This window comes from Phyllobates terribilis, unplaced genomic scaffold (assembly GCF_046119375.1).
Source record: "Phyllobates terribilis strain yellow unplaced genomic scaffold, ASM4611937v1 Scaffold_2__4_contigs__length_985480577, whole genome shotgun sequence".
NCBI classification, from domain to species: domain Eukaryota; kingdom Metazoa; phylum Chordata; class Amphibia; order Anura; family Dendrobatidae; genus Phyllobates; species Phyllobates terribilis.
In genome coordinates, this window is record NW_027362762.1 from 465420745 (window position 1) to 465436805 (window position 16061).

The 16061-nt window shown below is 40.0% G+C and overlaps 1 protein-coding gene across 1 annotated transcript in view; it reads right to left on the bottom strand.

The window, feature by feature from the left end:
- TINAGL1 (tubulointerstitial nephritis antigen like 1) overlaps positions 1-16061 on the bottom strand; it is a 78556-nt gene that overhangs the window by 33759 nt on the left and 28736 nt on the right. Inside the window, exon 3 of the mRNA XM_073665724.1 lies at positions 3489-3552. Coding sequence (XP_073521825.1) covers positions 3489-3552 — 64 coding nt within the window. The remainder of the gene's footprint in view (positions 1-3488; positions 3553-16061) is intronic.

Consider the following 16061-nt stretch of genomic DNA (forward strand, 5'->3'; position numbering starts at 1 on the left):
TAAGCCCTACTGATTTTCCCACTGATTCACAGCATCTCAAAACTTATCATCTGAGCCTGAGGTCAGTTGTCGCACCTCAGGCTGAATATTACTTTTGTAAAAATATGACTTTAGACTTGTTCCAATTACAACTTTAAGGACTCATCGTAACCTGTCAGTTCATTCACAAGTCCGTAGTAGAAAGCTATCGGGGATAACCACCAAAATAGTCAAATTATATAAGCAAAGTAGTTAAAATATAACGTTTAATAGATATATATTAAAATTTATTTGGCAAGACCAAAAAGAAGTATATTGAACTCTGGGTCTTCTGAATACCATCACCAGCTAATAGCCGTGCATGCATACCACACCTCAAAAATGCCAAGTCCCAAGTATATAGGGTTCAAATAATCAGCCTCAGTTCGTCCAGAACACAGAGGATTATATAATTAGGTATTAACCCTTATTGACCCTGGTTGACATTTGTAGTAACAATTCTAAAGAGATACCGTAAATATGCTCAAAGGGGTACATAATATGTCATAGGTATAGTCAACAACCGAGCACATATAATTCCTGCAGCTAATATAATATTCCTGCTTATATAATCATTCACAAGCCCGTCTTGTATTAATTGTGTCATGTGAAAAGTGTTGTCACCTTCAGCGCATTGTCATTAATATGATTAGAAAAACGACAGATTTCTAAAGAAGGTTTTCTAGTTTCAGAAATAAATCCCATTCTTGTAAAAGTTACTTTTCGAGATCTGTCTCTGGGGTGGAGACTCCCGCGCGCTGCCAGGAGAATATGCTCTACGCAGCAATCATACGCTTTCCCTGTGGGTGAGTTGGTGAAGTGCGGATAATGAGCTCACTCCGATGATGCGGTCTACAGAGGATGTCTAGATCATTCATCGTCAGTGCCTGCGGCCTTTGTGTTATGATATCCTTGTTGAATTAGGTTAGTCAATGAGATAACTAAAAGAAAACACCAGTCATGACATCTTGACTATCCTATATTTTTTTAAACTACATCACACATTCTTTTCAGCTGATAATTTGAAAAGTACTCTCGGAAAAAAATGTTAGATTTTGGTCTACTTGTGGTGTCCATCAGTGGTACCATTAATTACTTCTACTATTTACCTGAGCTACATTACAGTCGGACCAAAAGATCTTGTCTTCTGGAGCGCACCGCTCTCCTGCCTCCTAATTCCTGCTTGTTGGGGGCACCACACTCCTGCTTGCTTAATTGACAGGGGAGGACCAGCGTGTTGTCATGTCGCTGGTCCGAACTGTGCACAGTGGCAGCTTTGCCTCTGCGTATCAAGAGTGTAGGGGTGCTGAAGTTGGCCAAATCCATGGCCATTCATTTACCCAGGTTCAAAGCTGCGCTTGCATGCTCCATAGAAAAGAGCTTGAAAGCACTGCAGCTCTTGCCTAGGAGTCTAGCCACCTCTGATGGACTTCATCAGTGGCCTGTAACCTAGGCAAGAAACAATCATAATATGACTGTTCTTGAGAACAATGAAAAAACATCAAAGTTACATCCTAAAGTGATTGCTCTGAAACATTAAAACTGCATTGCTGCTATAGAAAAATAGGAAAGCGCTACATAATGTACACATGAAATATTTTTTTTTTAAATTCTGTAATATAAATATGAAAAATTACAGTAAAAGGAAGGTACTTAGTGCATAGACTGGCCAATATATGTGTGCCCAACAGCCAGTTTCAAGGCATCCTTCATTGTTGGGTCCCTGTCCTCCTTTGCCCAGGAGAGGTGACAAATCAGAACAGGGACCCAACAATGAAGGACGCCTTGATGCTGGCTGTTGGGCACACATATATTGGCCAGTCTATGTGCTAAGTACTTCCCTCTTACCGTAATTTTTCATATTTATATTAGAGAAAAAAAATGTAAAAAAATATTTAATGTGTACATTATGTAGCGCTTTCCTATTTTTCTATAGCAGCAATGCAGTTTCAATGTTTCAGAGAAATCACTCTTAGCAATGTAGGATGCAACTTTGATGTTTTTTCATAGTTTGAATTTTTTTAGTTTGCTCCTGTTCACACTAGTCTGGATGTGCTGGTCAATTTTGCTATTTGTCTTGAGAACAGACAGGATTTTTAATAACACGAAAAAAGTGCAAAGTTATTATTTATCTAATATGGAAACTGTATTTTTCAATGTATTATTCTGACTCAACATGCCAATAATTTCTTAATTGACCAGCATTTTTTAGTAACTGTTGTTCTCCGACTGATCGGATTGTCACGCGGCTGTACTTTCTCTGTATAGGTGGCAGGTATGTTGTGCCATATCGTTACGGATGAGGAGACTTTGTCCTCCTTACAGTTAGAAAGAACATTATTGTGAGTTTTCCCCTCTGTCAGCGTGCCAGCATTTCAAATCAAATTAGATCTCTGTCTCTAGAGAAAATGATGTGGGGGAGAGGCGAATGTCCCGTACAAAGCAGATCTAAAATAACCAGTGTCACAGTATGCGGTAGGACGGAACGAGGGGTTTAATATTATACTTATGTACGACATAGGACATTCTGATAGAACATATCCATCAGACACCAGATACTAATTACTTTCATGTTATACTTTGTACCTCTTGTTCTTTTAGACCTGTGTGCAGACAGTGAGTCACTCATGTGATGTGCAGAGAGCAGTAGTACAGAGTGGTGCTGTTTGCATGGGCAATATACCTGTATGTAATGTGATTTTGCTAACATTTCCAGTTGGCTTATTAAGTTATACTGAACTCCTCGATTGATACTTTTATATGTGTTCATGGGAGTTTGTATGGAGAGCCTGACTTCTCCTGTTTGTAGTCTGGTATCTATTGAGCTTTCTACTAATACAGTTTGGTCCTGATTCATCAAAGTGATTACGCCAGAATTCTGATGTAAATCGCTTTGAAAAGTCATATTTTTTTTAGCTTAGCACTGAGTTGTGCAAAAATGTTGTGACTTTTGCCATTTCCAAGCCAGTTGCGCCTAACTCTGGCTAAATAGGTGGAGCTGGAATGGGACAGAGTTGCAGCAGACCTCATGCACATTGCCATACTTAAAGAAGTTGTCCACTACTTTTTCATTGATGCCAATCAGCTATCGGTGTCGGCGGCTGCTGGCCGGAAGTACTTGCTTGCGGTACTTGGCCGTCTAGTTGTAGTGGCCACCTCCCATTGAATTGAATAGCGGCCACTACAGCTAGACGGCCAAGTACTTCCAGCCGGCGGTCGCTGCCGCCGGCACCAATAACAGCTGATTGTCAGGGGCTCCGGGTGCGGGACCCTGGCCAATCAAACATTGACGCCCCATCTTATGGATAAGGAATCCATGAAAAAGTAGTGGACAACTTCTTTAAGATCCCCTCTACAGAGATACTAAATAGAAAGCCCATAGCCTGCCATGGTACATGACTATAATTTCTGCATCTGATTCAGAAGGACAGGTATCCTTCCAGTCACGATAACCCCAGCTACATTCTTACCATCGATTGCAGTTATCTTGATATGTTGCTCCATTTGGATAGTTCTTGCCATTTCTGATACATACTAGAAGAAAAGAGTCACTGTTAATTGGACTGATTATTGACGAGACAGTAGTAGAATAACAAGATATTTTTAATCAAATTAAAAGGCAAGATTTTACCAATCAAAAAAAGCAAAATGGCTGAAAATGCAACACGTCACATTGCAGTGCACTGATTGAGAAGCACATTCTTGTAACTAAAACAGGAGACTTGACCAAATTAACGGAATAAATTTATTCAATTAATGAATGAAAATCATATCAAATCCACAGGTAAAAATCCACACATAACACACAGTGGCATAGCATGTGGGAGGAAACAGGGGCTGTTTCTCCAAATTCTATGGGGGTGCAACATTTTATCCCCCGCCCCCACAGCCACTGCCACTTTTTCTTGGAATAGCACAGGGGGTCAATGAGATCCTACCCACAAAACAGCAAACTAGTGGATTAAAGCAGACAGGGGCTGCTTTGATGTGTAAGTCAGCGCCACAGAATACTATGCAGAGTGGAGATGAATTTGTCATTGACTGCTGCATTCGGCATAGATGTTGTTGTTGAGAAATCATCTTTTATCACTTTATGTAAATGATCTCTTCCAGGCTATGTGGAGGATGTTGTCTGGAAGATATTTCTGCCTCCAGAGATTATTATACATGAGGGGGAAGTTACCCATGAGATGTGTAATGGCCACTCTCTGCACTCCTGATATCACTGCGGAGCTGTGTTTGATTATACCTGACACATCTGCAGGTTCCTCTCAGCTTCCATCTCACATACAGACAGTGTTGCAATATTGTTGCAATACAGTAGAGCTCAGAGAGCTGCAAAAAATGTGTTTGAAAGAACAAGAAGACAAATTTCAGTTCTCCAGCTTTGTGGTAGTTACTTGTCTCACATTGGTAACTCTCCCTTCGTGTAATATAGTCTCTGGAGGTAGAGTCATCTTCCAGGCAGGATCCTCCCAATAGCCTGGAAGAGGTCATTTACATGAAGTGATAAAAGATGATTTCTCAATAACAAGCCATCTGATATGAGACATACAAGTAGGTCTTAGTTCAGCAGTCTATAATCTGTATGCCCATATTAATAGTTTATGTAGGCCAAATGTGGTGACAGATTCCCTTAAAAAAGAAAAATATTATAACAATGTATAACTTTATTTTTAAAATGTTATGTCTTGCCTTGCCCCAGGTGCTGGCAAACCATGATATGCCACTGCTAACTTTAGCCTTAGGCCTTAAGCTAGGGTCATACGACCGTATTTTCTATCAGAGAAAATCAGTCCGACTATGCAAATTACACCAGCCACACTGATCCGATTTTCTCGGATGAGGATAAGATGGAAAAAATTTTTCTCCATCTTCTCCATTCTGTAGGATGTTGGAAATTGGATTGCACTCAGATGTCATCAAAGTGCAGACTGATGTTTTCCACGGACTCATTAACTTGTATGGCCGAGTGTGATCTGAATATCAGATGCAAATTGTGCAAGCCGCAATTTTTTTCCTCAGACTAATTATCCGAGGAAAAAATATCAGACATGTGCACAGCCCCATAGAATAACATTGGTCTGAGTGTGATCCGATGTTTTGTAGGATCGCACTCGGACCGAAAATACGGTCATCCGCACGAGCCCTTACACTGCTTGATTATCATGAATGAGCGTTCCAAGGAAAGTTCATTTCCCAAAAATTGAGCATTTTTTTGGGTGAAATGATCTATAAGCTTGCTTAAATATCTTTGTTCTCGGCAGCACATCGTCCAGCCGAGAACAATGGCTGTCAGTGAGCAAAGGACAATCTTTTTAATTATGAATTGTTCTCTAAAAATTGGAAATGTGGTCAAACTGTAAACAGACTATTAAATGACCAACAATAAGCAAAAAAAAGTAGCTAATTGACGTTTAACATTCAGGTGGCTTTATGGAAGTGTAATGATTGTGTTTTTCTGCCTTTGAGGGTCTCTAATCAGTAGTTTATTCACCAGTCCCATGTATGATGGTAGTAATTGGTCACCATCATAATCAGTTATGTGGTACTTACTCACGTTATGATAGTTAGTTCTATAGAAATTAATACGATCCCTATCCTTATCTTTATTTAAGACTTATGTGGTCTTTCGCTACTATACGACAATAATTTGAATATATGCTATATTTATTTACAATGGAGTCAATTATTTTTAGGATGAAAGGAGGACACAATCATATGAAGAAGATGCTAAAGAAAATGCTAATAAAAAAGAAACAAATCCCTCTCTACCAACCCCTGGGTCGAGCAGAACTCTTATTATGGAACTTCACCACTCATAAGGAAGGTAAATATTAGATATTAGAATCAAATACAACTTAGCCACCCATATTGCTTAATCGCTGATCAAGAATGGGAGTGTCTCATCTCAGCCTTGAGAAAATCACTGTATCCCCCCTCTGAATCAACCTATATGACTACAACAAGGCCATTTATGTGTTTTCCACTTTTCCAGCTTCCTTAGATTTTCAATAGTAAGTCATTGGGTTATGTCAAGGTTCTTCATTGCTCTTTGCTGAGTATGTTTGACCTCTCTGCTTATCAACATCGTTGCTCTGAATGTTGGGTTAGGTTTTTATAGACTTATCCTGCTTTTCAGTAATATCCTGGCTATTAGTGTAGATGATATGTAATATCGTTTGGGCAGGGTCATAATTAACTTTTCCTGATTTTGTATAGTCTTTTCATAAAGTATCCTGTTATGTGGCTGACATTACACTTTTACTTAAAGAAAATATCCGTTTTGGAAACAGTGCCTATGTCAAGTTGAAAGTTTAGTGACAGATTTATACATTATTATATAGTTTCAGCCATTTAGTCCCTTGGGACAAAGTCAATTCTTTTGCTAAAGACAAGAGTTTTTTAGAACATTTATTGACTGGCTACATTCCTTTAGCCATAGCTTTTTTATTTATAGGACTATATTGGTATTTTTATGTCTATGTTGCAGTTTGCCATTTTATTTAGCTCAAATTATACTAGAACTTTATTTTATGGGTTACTGCAAAAATAGACACTTAATATGCGTTTTTATTACTTTTGGGGACTTTTATGAAATAAAATGATTATTAATATTTTTTTAATATTCCCATTAGCACACTAAGGCCGGGTTCACACAAGCGTAGATTCTCTCATGCAAGAGAATCAGATCGATTATGTAAATGACACTTGGATCAAACTCTGATCAGAGTTTGAGCCGAGTGTCATCTTTTCTATTGTGTGATTCTGCGGAAATCAGACTGCACTTTGATGTCATCCATGTGCAGTCGGATGTTTTACACGCACCCATAGACTTGAATGGGTAGTGGGATCCGATTTGCCCAGCAACTTGCAGCATGCTGCCATTTTTTCTTATGCCAAATCTCTGCCAGATCTGACATATTCCACAATAGTCAAACATTCAAAGACATAGCATTGTAGTGTATTGACAAGCATAGTAATAATGGCAGTTATGAGCAATGTTTGTATTTCTTACATAGATAAGGGTGTAACTATAATAGGTGCAGGGGATGCAATCGCACCCGGGCCCTGGAGCCTAGGGGGCCCAAAAGTTCCCTTTGACCCATCTAAAAAGACTTTTAATATTAAAGACCTGCGATAATTGGGGGCCCTGTTGGAGATTTTGCATTGGGGTCCATGAGCTTCAAGTTGCACCACTGTACATAGAGTTACATACTATATATTCACATTCATACAGATGGGGTCTATATGATTGTTCCGATGTATACAGTACAGACCAAAAGTTTGGACACACCTTCTCACTTAAAGATTTTTTTGTATTTTCATGACTTTGAAAATTGTACATTCACACTGTGCAGAAGTCAGGTGGATACACAGCTGATATTCCTACTGAATAGACTGTTAGAATTTGTATTATCAAAGAAAAAAGCAGCTAAGTAAAGAAAAACGAGTGGCCATCATTACTTTAAAAAATTAAGGTCAGTCAGTCCGAAAAATTGGGAAAACTTTGAAAGTGTCCCCACGTGCAGTTGCAAAAACCATCAAGCGCTACAAAGAAACTGGCTCACATGAGGACCGCCCCAGGAAAGGAAGACCAAGAGTCACCTCTGCTTCTGAGGATAAGTTTATCCGAGTCACCAGCCTCAGAAATCGCAGGTTAACAGCAGCTCAGATTAGAGATCAGGTCAATGCCACACAGAGTTCTAGCAGCAGACACATCTCTACAACAACTGTTAAGAGGAGACTTTGTGCAGCAGGCCTTCATGGTAAAATAGCTGCTAGGAAACCACTGCTAAGAACACGCAACAAGCAGAAGAGACTTGTTTGGGCTAAAGAACACAAGGAATGGACATTAGACCAGTGGAAATCTGTGCTTTGGTCTGATGAGTCCAAATTTGAGATCTTTGGTTCCAACCACCGTGTCTTTGTGCGACGCAGAAAAGGTGAACGGATGGACTCTACATGCCTGGTTCCCACCGTGAAGCATGGAGGAGGAGGTGTGATGGTGTGGGGGTGCTTTGCTGGTGACACTGTTGGGGATTTATTCAAAATTGAAGGCATACTGAACCAGCATGGCTACCACAGCATCTTGCAGCGGCATGCTATTCCATCCGGTTTGCGTTTAGTTGGACCATCATTTATTTTTCAACAGGACAATGACCCCAAACACACCTCTAGGTGGAGAGTGATGGGGTGCTACGCCAGATGACCTGACCTCCACAGTCACCAGACCTGAACCCAATCGAGATGGTTTGGGGTGAGCTGGACCGCAGAGTGAAGGCAAAAGAGCCAACAAGTGCTAAGCATCTCAGGGAACTCCTTCAAGATTGTTGGAAGACCATTTCCGGTGACTACCTCTTGAAGCTCATCAAGAGAATGCCAAGAGTGTGCAAAGCAGTCATCAAAGCAAAAGGTGGCTACTTTGAAGAACCTAGAATATAAGACATATTTTCATTTGTTTCACACTTTTTTGTTAAGTATATAATTCCACATGTGTTAATTCATAGTTTTGATGCCTTCAGTGTGAATGTACAATTTTCATAGTCATGAAAAATTTTTAAATGAGAAGGTGTGTCCAAACTTTTGGTCTGTACTGTATGCCAGACATACACAAAAAACAAGTCTGGTTAGATATTGACACTCTTCTAAAGCCAAGTGGGGGTGAGAGATTCACAGCTTGCTCCATTTTTTTTTTTTTTAATAGAAGAAAATTTTTCTAAATTCTTAAAGGGGTTGTCTGGTCCAAATTGATAAGTCTGTAATCACTCTGTGTGACTGCAGACTTATAAATCCCCCCAGCGTACGCACTGTGCACTGCGGGGATTCGCCGGTTTCTGAGCTGGAACCGGAGGGTATGTATTTGTTGTACATACTTCTGGCCAGGACCCGTCTAGTGGGCGCAGCATTGCTCCATAAACTTGTATGAAGAGAGGCCACACCCTTTAGCAGGCCACACCCACTGGATGGCGGCCTCACTAGTCGAGGCGCGGCCTTGCTTTATACAAGTTTATAGCGCATCAACTAGACAGGCTCTGGTCGGGAGTATGTACAATTCATACATACCCTCTGATCCCGGGTCAGAAACCAGCAAATCCCGGTAGCGCACAGTGCGTCACACAAAGTGACTGCAGACTTATCGATTTGGACCGGACAGCTCCTTTAAGGCTGGATACTAACATCCTTGTGTCACAGCCTGGACTAACCGAGGGTCTCTTGCCCTGAACTTACAGCTCCATATGCATTTATTAGACTCAGAAGACCCGTGGTCAGTCTGGGCGTTGCGGTCCATATATGAGTCATGAAAACCGGCTGCAAACTAACGACTTGACACTACTAATCATCCAGTCAATACGGTGTGTCTCTAAATAGTCTGACGCTGTCAGCAATGCTTTGCCATCAAAGTATGGAGGAGCACTCTGCAAACAAGGTAACACAAAGTTGCCGATTACTATATTCAGGCATTACTAGGAGGAAAGGTACAATATATACTTCAAAGTAAGAAACTTCAGAATTGTAGATTAATGGGGGATATAAATTGTCAACTAAAACAAATATATCAGGAAAGCTTCATGTACTCTTTATCCTCACGCACGACTTCTGTATTTTCTCTGTATAAAAAAAAAAGCAATAAAGGCTACATGCGATGACATGCTAAGGTTTACCCCCTTCCTAGGTAAGCACTTTAATTCTCCATATACGCCAGCATTCCTGCACTGTAACCTTTTCATATAAACTGTAACCGGTATTGACCTATAAACTGTTATTACATTGCAGAATACTACGATGACAATGCAAAGTTGCGGCATATGTCCTTGTGCTCAGAAAAAGGTCACAATAACTAATGTCATATTGATATGCTAGACTTTGGGGAGACTTTTCCCGACTGCTGTTTTTAACACTGGTCTTGAACATATAGCTCGCTGTAGTAAGATTCATCAAATTTATTAAGAGGTACATGCCTCCTAATATATATGACAGATCTCGGAGTTGTCCACACACCAGCACATAACATCTATGGCATAGATTACAGCTACAATGTATGGACATTTTCTCGAGTACATTAGTAGACCTCGTCCTCTTTTATAAAATGCTTCCCACTTTTAAAAAAGTGGCAGTGCAGGCTCAAAAGGGCAAAAATAAATTTTTCCCCAAATAGAGTAATGGTAACATAATTTTTATGTTGGCTAAAAACTAATCCAGCTTTTTACTTTTTCACAAGTTGGTTTTTTCCACCTAATCTGAGAACACCATAATGTAGAGTCAGAGACCCTGATTCCAGTGATGCATAACTTACTGGGCTGCTTTCTGTGAATTTGAAAAAAAAAAATCACTGTTTTATCAGCACATCCTCAATAGAGGACTAGTAATAAACCTACTGTCATTTAGTCCTCCATATTCATGAACTCTCTACTACCCTGCATCCATTACTGATTAGCAGCTTTCTGCCTATCCAGAGTGTACACAGAAAGCTGCCAATCAGAGGTGTGGGTGGGGTTATACAGAACTCAGCATTCAGAGATAAAACAGTTTTTTAGTCAAAGTTGTAGCAACCAGCAAAGTAAGTGATACATCGCTGGAATCAGAGTCTTTGCCCCTACACCATGCTGCTCTCAGATGAGGAAGCAAAACGCTGGTGACAGAGTCCCTTTGAAGATGCTTTGTTGCCTGCAGTAAAATAAAATATAGCTGACAGAAACCTGCCTAAAAATAATTTTTACTAATAGTTATATACAGCATGTTGCAAAGATACGCCATCATACGAGACTGGTGTGGGTTAACCACAACAATTCTTAAGTGGCCACTGCATTTTATCATTCATTTTATACCAGATATAGTTCATCTTTAGGCTAAGCTCCCAAGATGAGTATTTGGTGCATTTTTTCTGATGCATATTTTCGTATGGCTAAAACACAGAATATTATAGCTACAGCAAAGTGAATCGGATTTATATAAATCTCAAACCCATCGTGCTGTTTGTTTTTTTTGTTGTTTTTTTTTATAGCCTTATCACAGCCTAGTGCAGAAAATATATTGTGCTTATTCCTGGGTTTTAACCTTGTATTATTCTAAATTTATTTGGCTAAAGCTCCTTCATTCTAGAAGGAGCAGGTCAAGTCTCTGGCTGTCAGACTCATCTGGAGACCCTTGGGAGAAGACAGAAGTGGTTTATTATCTCTTCTGTCTTCCATTTTGCCTGCTACATAGCGCTCAATGAGTACTATGCAATGTAAAAAAAAGCATTGTTAGTGACAATACTTTTGTAGGATTCGGCAATCACATGATCACAGTCAGCCTGTATAGCAGATCTGATTGGCAGATCATAGCAGTCACTTTTGTCACTACAGCATGCTATTTTCCCCTTTAATTGGGGCTCCTATGGATTGCCCAATTATACTGGGGAAAAACTGTTGGAGAACATGTTATGTAAAAAATCTATATTGTACATATAACACGTGCAAAAATAAAGTAGAAAAGTATTTTAGTAAAAAATCCTAAGACTCAATAACAGTATTTGGATATACAGATCCATTTAACAATTTTGAAGGGAGTATCCCAAACTAAATCAGAATCATAGATTTACCCCCATTATCATATAGAAAGTCATATGTATGACATAGTCAGATAGTTACGAAATTTAACAATTCTTTATTAAACACAGCAAGCAAGAAATCATTAAAAATTATGCCCCTAAAAATCCCATTAAAACTGATGGGCACATAGTAGTATTACGACACAGGTTTTTATAAGCACAATTATACAGATGTAAATAGTTATATGGATACCATCAGTCACATGTACATTAGAATAACAAGATGCATAGCTTTTTTATGGTAAATTTCCAAAAATATCACTTAGTTTTAAATTCCTAATTTATAATATTTAAATGTCTAGACATGTACAACAATAACTATAGGCAAGTTATTAACCAATAATATCCATAAGAAATACTGACCAAGTGCCATGTTGTCAATACCCATCCAGCCCAGAACCCGTACGCGTGTTTCCCATGTTGCTTCATCGGGGGGGTACTGAGGCAGTGTGCTGTCCAACATATATACTAGGGAGAGGGACTGCAATGGGGGCATCTTGTGCGCCCTCATATGCGTGCCTCTTTCTTGACTATTGGGAACAGAACATCATTTAACCAGAAGAAGAAAAAGGAGAGGTCCAAATGTGGGAAAGGTTTATTGATGATTTGTTTATCGTATGGTAGGGAGAAGTTTACCTCCTGAATACATTCCCTCAGGGACTAAATACCAACTCGCACAACATCAGGTTGACCTATGCATCGAGCCCTGAGGAAATAGATTTCCTGGACTTGAGAATTAGGAAGGAGGAAGGGAGTATCATTACTACCAATATCTACAGAAAGAAAACGGCAGTAAATGCCATTTTGATGGCAAAATCTTCCCACCCTCCACAGGTTATCAGGTCGATACCAACAGGATATTTATATACTTATATATTATAATATATAATTTATATATTCTAAATTGGGAATTTAAAACTAAGTGATATTTTTGGAAATTGACCATAAAAAGCTAAGTATCTTGTTATTCTAATGTACATGTGACTGATGGTATCCATATAACTATTTGCATCTATATAACTGTGCTTATAAAAACCTTAAAAAAAAAAAAGCCCACACATACCAGATATCTAACGAACAGTAACAACCTGGAGACTTCATTCGACGAGTTGTTTGGTATGAATCGTGAACAGTAATATATATGAAATACATTGTTTTTTCGATGTCGGAGTTGTAAAAAAAAAAATACTAATAATAATCAAATTTTACATGAATAAGACAAAGCCTTGTGTAGCCATATCAGTTAAATATTTTTAAAAAATGTATCCCTAACGTGTTCAGTGGTGAAGATAAGAAACTGCTGCACCTTAGTATCACGAATAGCTCTGTTCCCCATTAGGATTATGGAAGTGACACAGAGCTATTGGGCATGTGCGACCATGAACACAGGACACATTAGGTGGACATACTGAGAGAGAATAAAAAGAACAATAGGGGGCGCCATTTTTAATACCTGATGATTAATGTATATTCAGAAAAACCTCCCTTAGAGTGAATGCACATGTCGTCTTATGGAAGCCAGTATACTCACATAGTTTATGAAGCAGAGGACGTTTCAGGAAAACGCCAGCGGTGTCTTTCCTGAAGTGTCTTCTTTGTCATCTTATAAGTTGTTTTTACAGCCGCAATTCAGCAGGCAACTTTATTTTAAAATTTCAAAGAAAAAATAGTGGCGGCTCCTATTCTTCAAGCGGAAGCCACCTGAAGACTGGTCAGGTCACTTTTCACAACTGTTGAACCCTTAAGCGATTAATAGAAGTTAGAAAAGACGGAACCTATGGACAGCAAGTCATTGGTGTGAATAGGCTTGTTATTTTTAATGTTTATTGGGAGCTTTTTCAGGCGGGTTCAAGGCTGAATCCACCTGAAAAAGACATTGTGTGCACATACCTCCTCCGTCCCCCAGCGCCTCCTCCCTCTCCTCTAATCTCAGCCGCAGACTTTGCCTCATTGTTCAAGCAGAAGATTGACACCATCAGACAAAGCTTTTGTCTAAAGTCTCACAGCCCCTCCTCACACCTACTCAATCCTCCTCCTCCAAAACCAGATTCTCCACCATTAAGGAAGATCAACTTTCCTCCTTACTCTCCAAATCACACCTCACCACCTGTGAACTTGACCCAATCCCGTCCCACTTTATCCCCAACCTTACCACTATCTTCATCTCAACCCTAACCCACCTTTTCAACCTTGATCACACCCATCCTCAAAAAGACCTCCCTTGACCCATCCTGTCTGACAAGCTACCGTCCCATATCACTCCTCCTCTATGCATCAAAACTACTGGAACATGTCCACTCTGAACTGTTCTCCCACCTCTCCTCCTGCTTTCTCTATGACCGCCTCCAATCTGGCTTCTGACCGCACCATTCTACTGAAACTGCCCTGACTAAAGTCACCAAAGACCTACTAACTGCCAAATCCAAGCGACACTACTCTGTCCTCCTCCTCCTTGACCTGTCATCTGCCTTCGCCACAGTGGACCATTCCCTCTTACTACAGACTCTCTCATCTCTCGGCATCACAGACTTGGCCCTATCTTGGATCTCTTCATACCTAACAGACAGGACATTCAGTGTCTTCCACTAACACACCACCCCCTCATCTCGCCTACTATTTGTCGGTGTACCCCTAGGTTCAGTTCTAGGAACCCTGCTCTTCTCCATCTACACCTTTGGCCTAGGACAGCTCATAGAGTCTCAAGGCTTTCAGGATCACCTCTATGCTGATAACACACAAATCTACCTCTCTGGACCCGATATCTCCCCCCTACTAACCAAAATTCCACAATGTCTGTCCACTATCTCATCCCCCATCTGACCTTTCTATCAATGTCAATGGCTGTTCACTCTCCCCAGTCTTGCAAGCTCGCTGCCTTGGGGTAACCCTGGACTCTGATCTCTTCTTCAAACCACATATCCAAGCCCTTTCTACTTCCTGCCGACTCCAACTCAAAAATATCTCACGGATCCGTACATTCCTCAACCACGAATCAGCAAAAACACTAGCGCATGCCCTCATCATCTCCCAGCTCGACTACTGCAACCTCCTGCTCTGTGGCTTCCCCTCTAACACTCTCGCACCCCTCCGATCTATCCTAAACTCTGCTGCCAACTAACCCACCTGTCCCCCCGCTATTCCCCGGCCTCTCCTCTCTGTCAATCCCTTCACTGGCTCCCCATTGCCCAGAGACTCCAGTTCAAAACCCTAACCATGGCATACAAAGCCATCCACAACCTGTCTCCTCCTTATATCTGTGACCTAGTCTTCCGGTACATATCTACACGCAACCTCCGATCCTCACAAGATTTCCTTCTCTACTCCCCTCTTCCCACAATCGCATACAAGATTTCTCCCATGCGTCCCCCCTTCTCTGGAATTCTCTACCCCAACACATCAGACTCTCGCCTACTGTGGAATCCATCAAAAGGAATCTGAAGTCCTACCTCTTCCGACAAGCCTTCAACCGTCAGGAACCATTGCTCCACCATACAGCTCCACGACCAGCTCTACCCTCACCTACTGTATCCTCACCCATCCCTTGTAGATTGTGAGCCCTCACAGGAAAGGTCCTCTCTCCTCCTGTACCAGTCGCTGTCGAGTTTTGTTAAAGATCATTGTAATTGTTTTTGTATGTATACCCCCTTTTTTTCACATGTAAAGCACCATGGAATAAATGGGGCTATAATAATATATAATAATAATAATAATAATAATAATAATAATAATAATAATATCTTCAGGGTGAGTTCACACTGAGTTTTATTTCTTCAGGAGTTTCGGTTGCAGAAACTCTAAGAACAATGAGGAGTTCAGAAACCACATGGTTTGAGTTGAGAGTTTCTGCTCAGAAAACTCAGCAGAAAAGAAAACTCAATGTGAACATACCCTGAGGTGGATTATTTTTAATGGAGCTTGTTTTGGTTGCAGCATCTGCTATTAGTTGTTTTAAAAAGTCTGTGAATACACCTTTAAATGTAATGAAAATCTATTTCTCCCGAAAATGAAAGGCTTCTGAGGCTGAAATGTTTTAGTTCAGTTCTTACTTCATGGGAAAGAATTTATGCAATGTCCTTTCTAAAAGCTGCACATGTAACCAAAATGCAAATTACTTTTATTCAGCTTAACCAAGCATTTTAAAGCTTTAGACAATGTACCGTAATTGGTTTTACTACTGGTTCCAGAAACCTATATTTCCCTAAATAAGCTGTAAATACTAGAAATAAATTATAAATGCGCACAGTTTAAATGCCAAGCTGCTGATTCATCATTGCATTTGCCCATTTTTTTGAGTGTTTTTAAATTCTTTTTGCACTTTTGTTTTTTGTTATTCTGCTAATTAATTATCAGTTTTGTGCCTTTATGGTGATTTTTTTTACCTCTTTGTCACTTTCCATTTGTTTGTTTGTTACTGTAGGTGTAGTTAGAAAATTCTACTGTAGATGGTTTT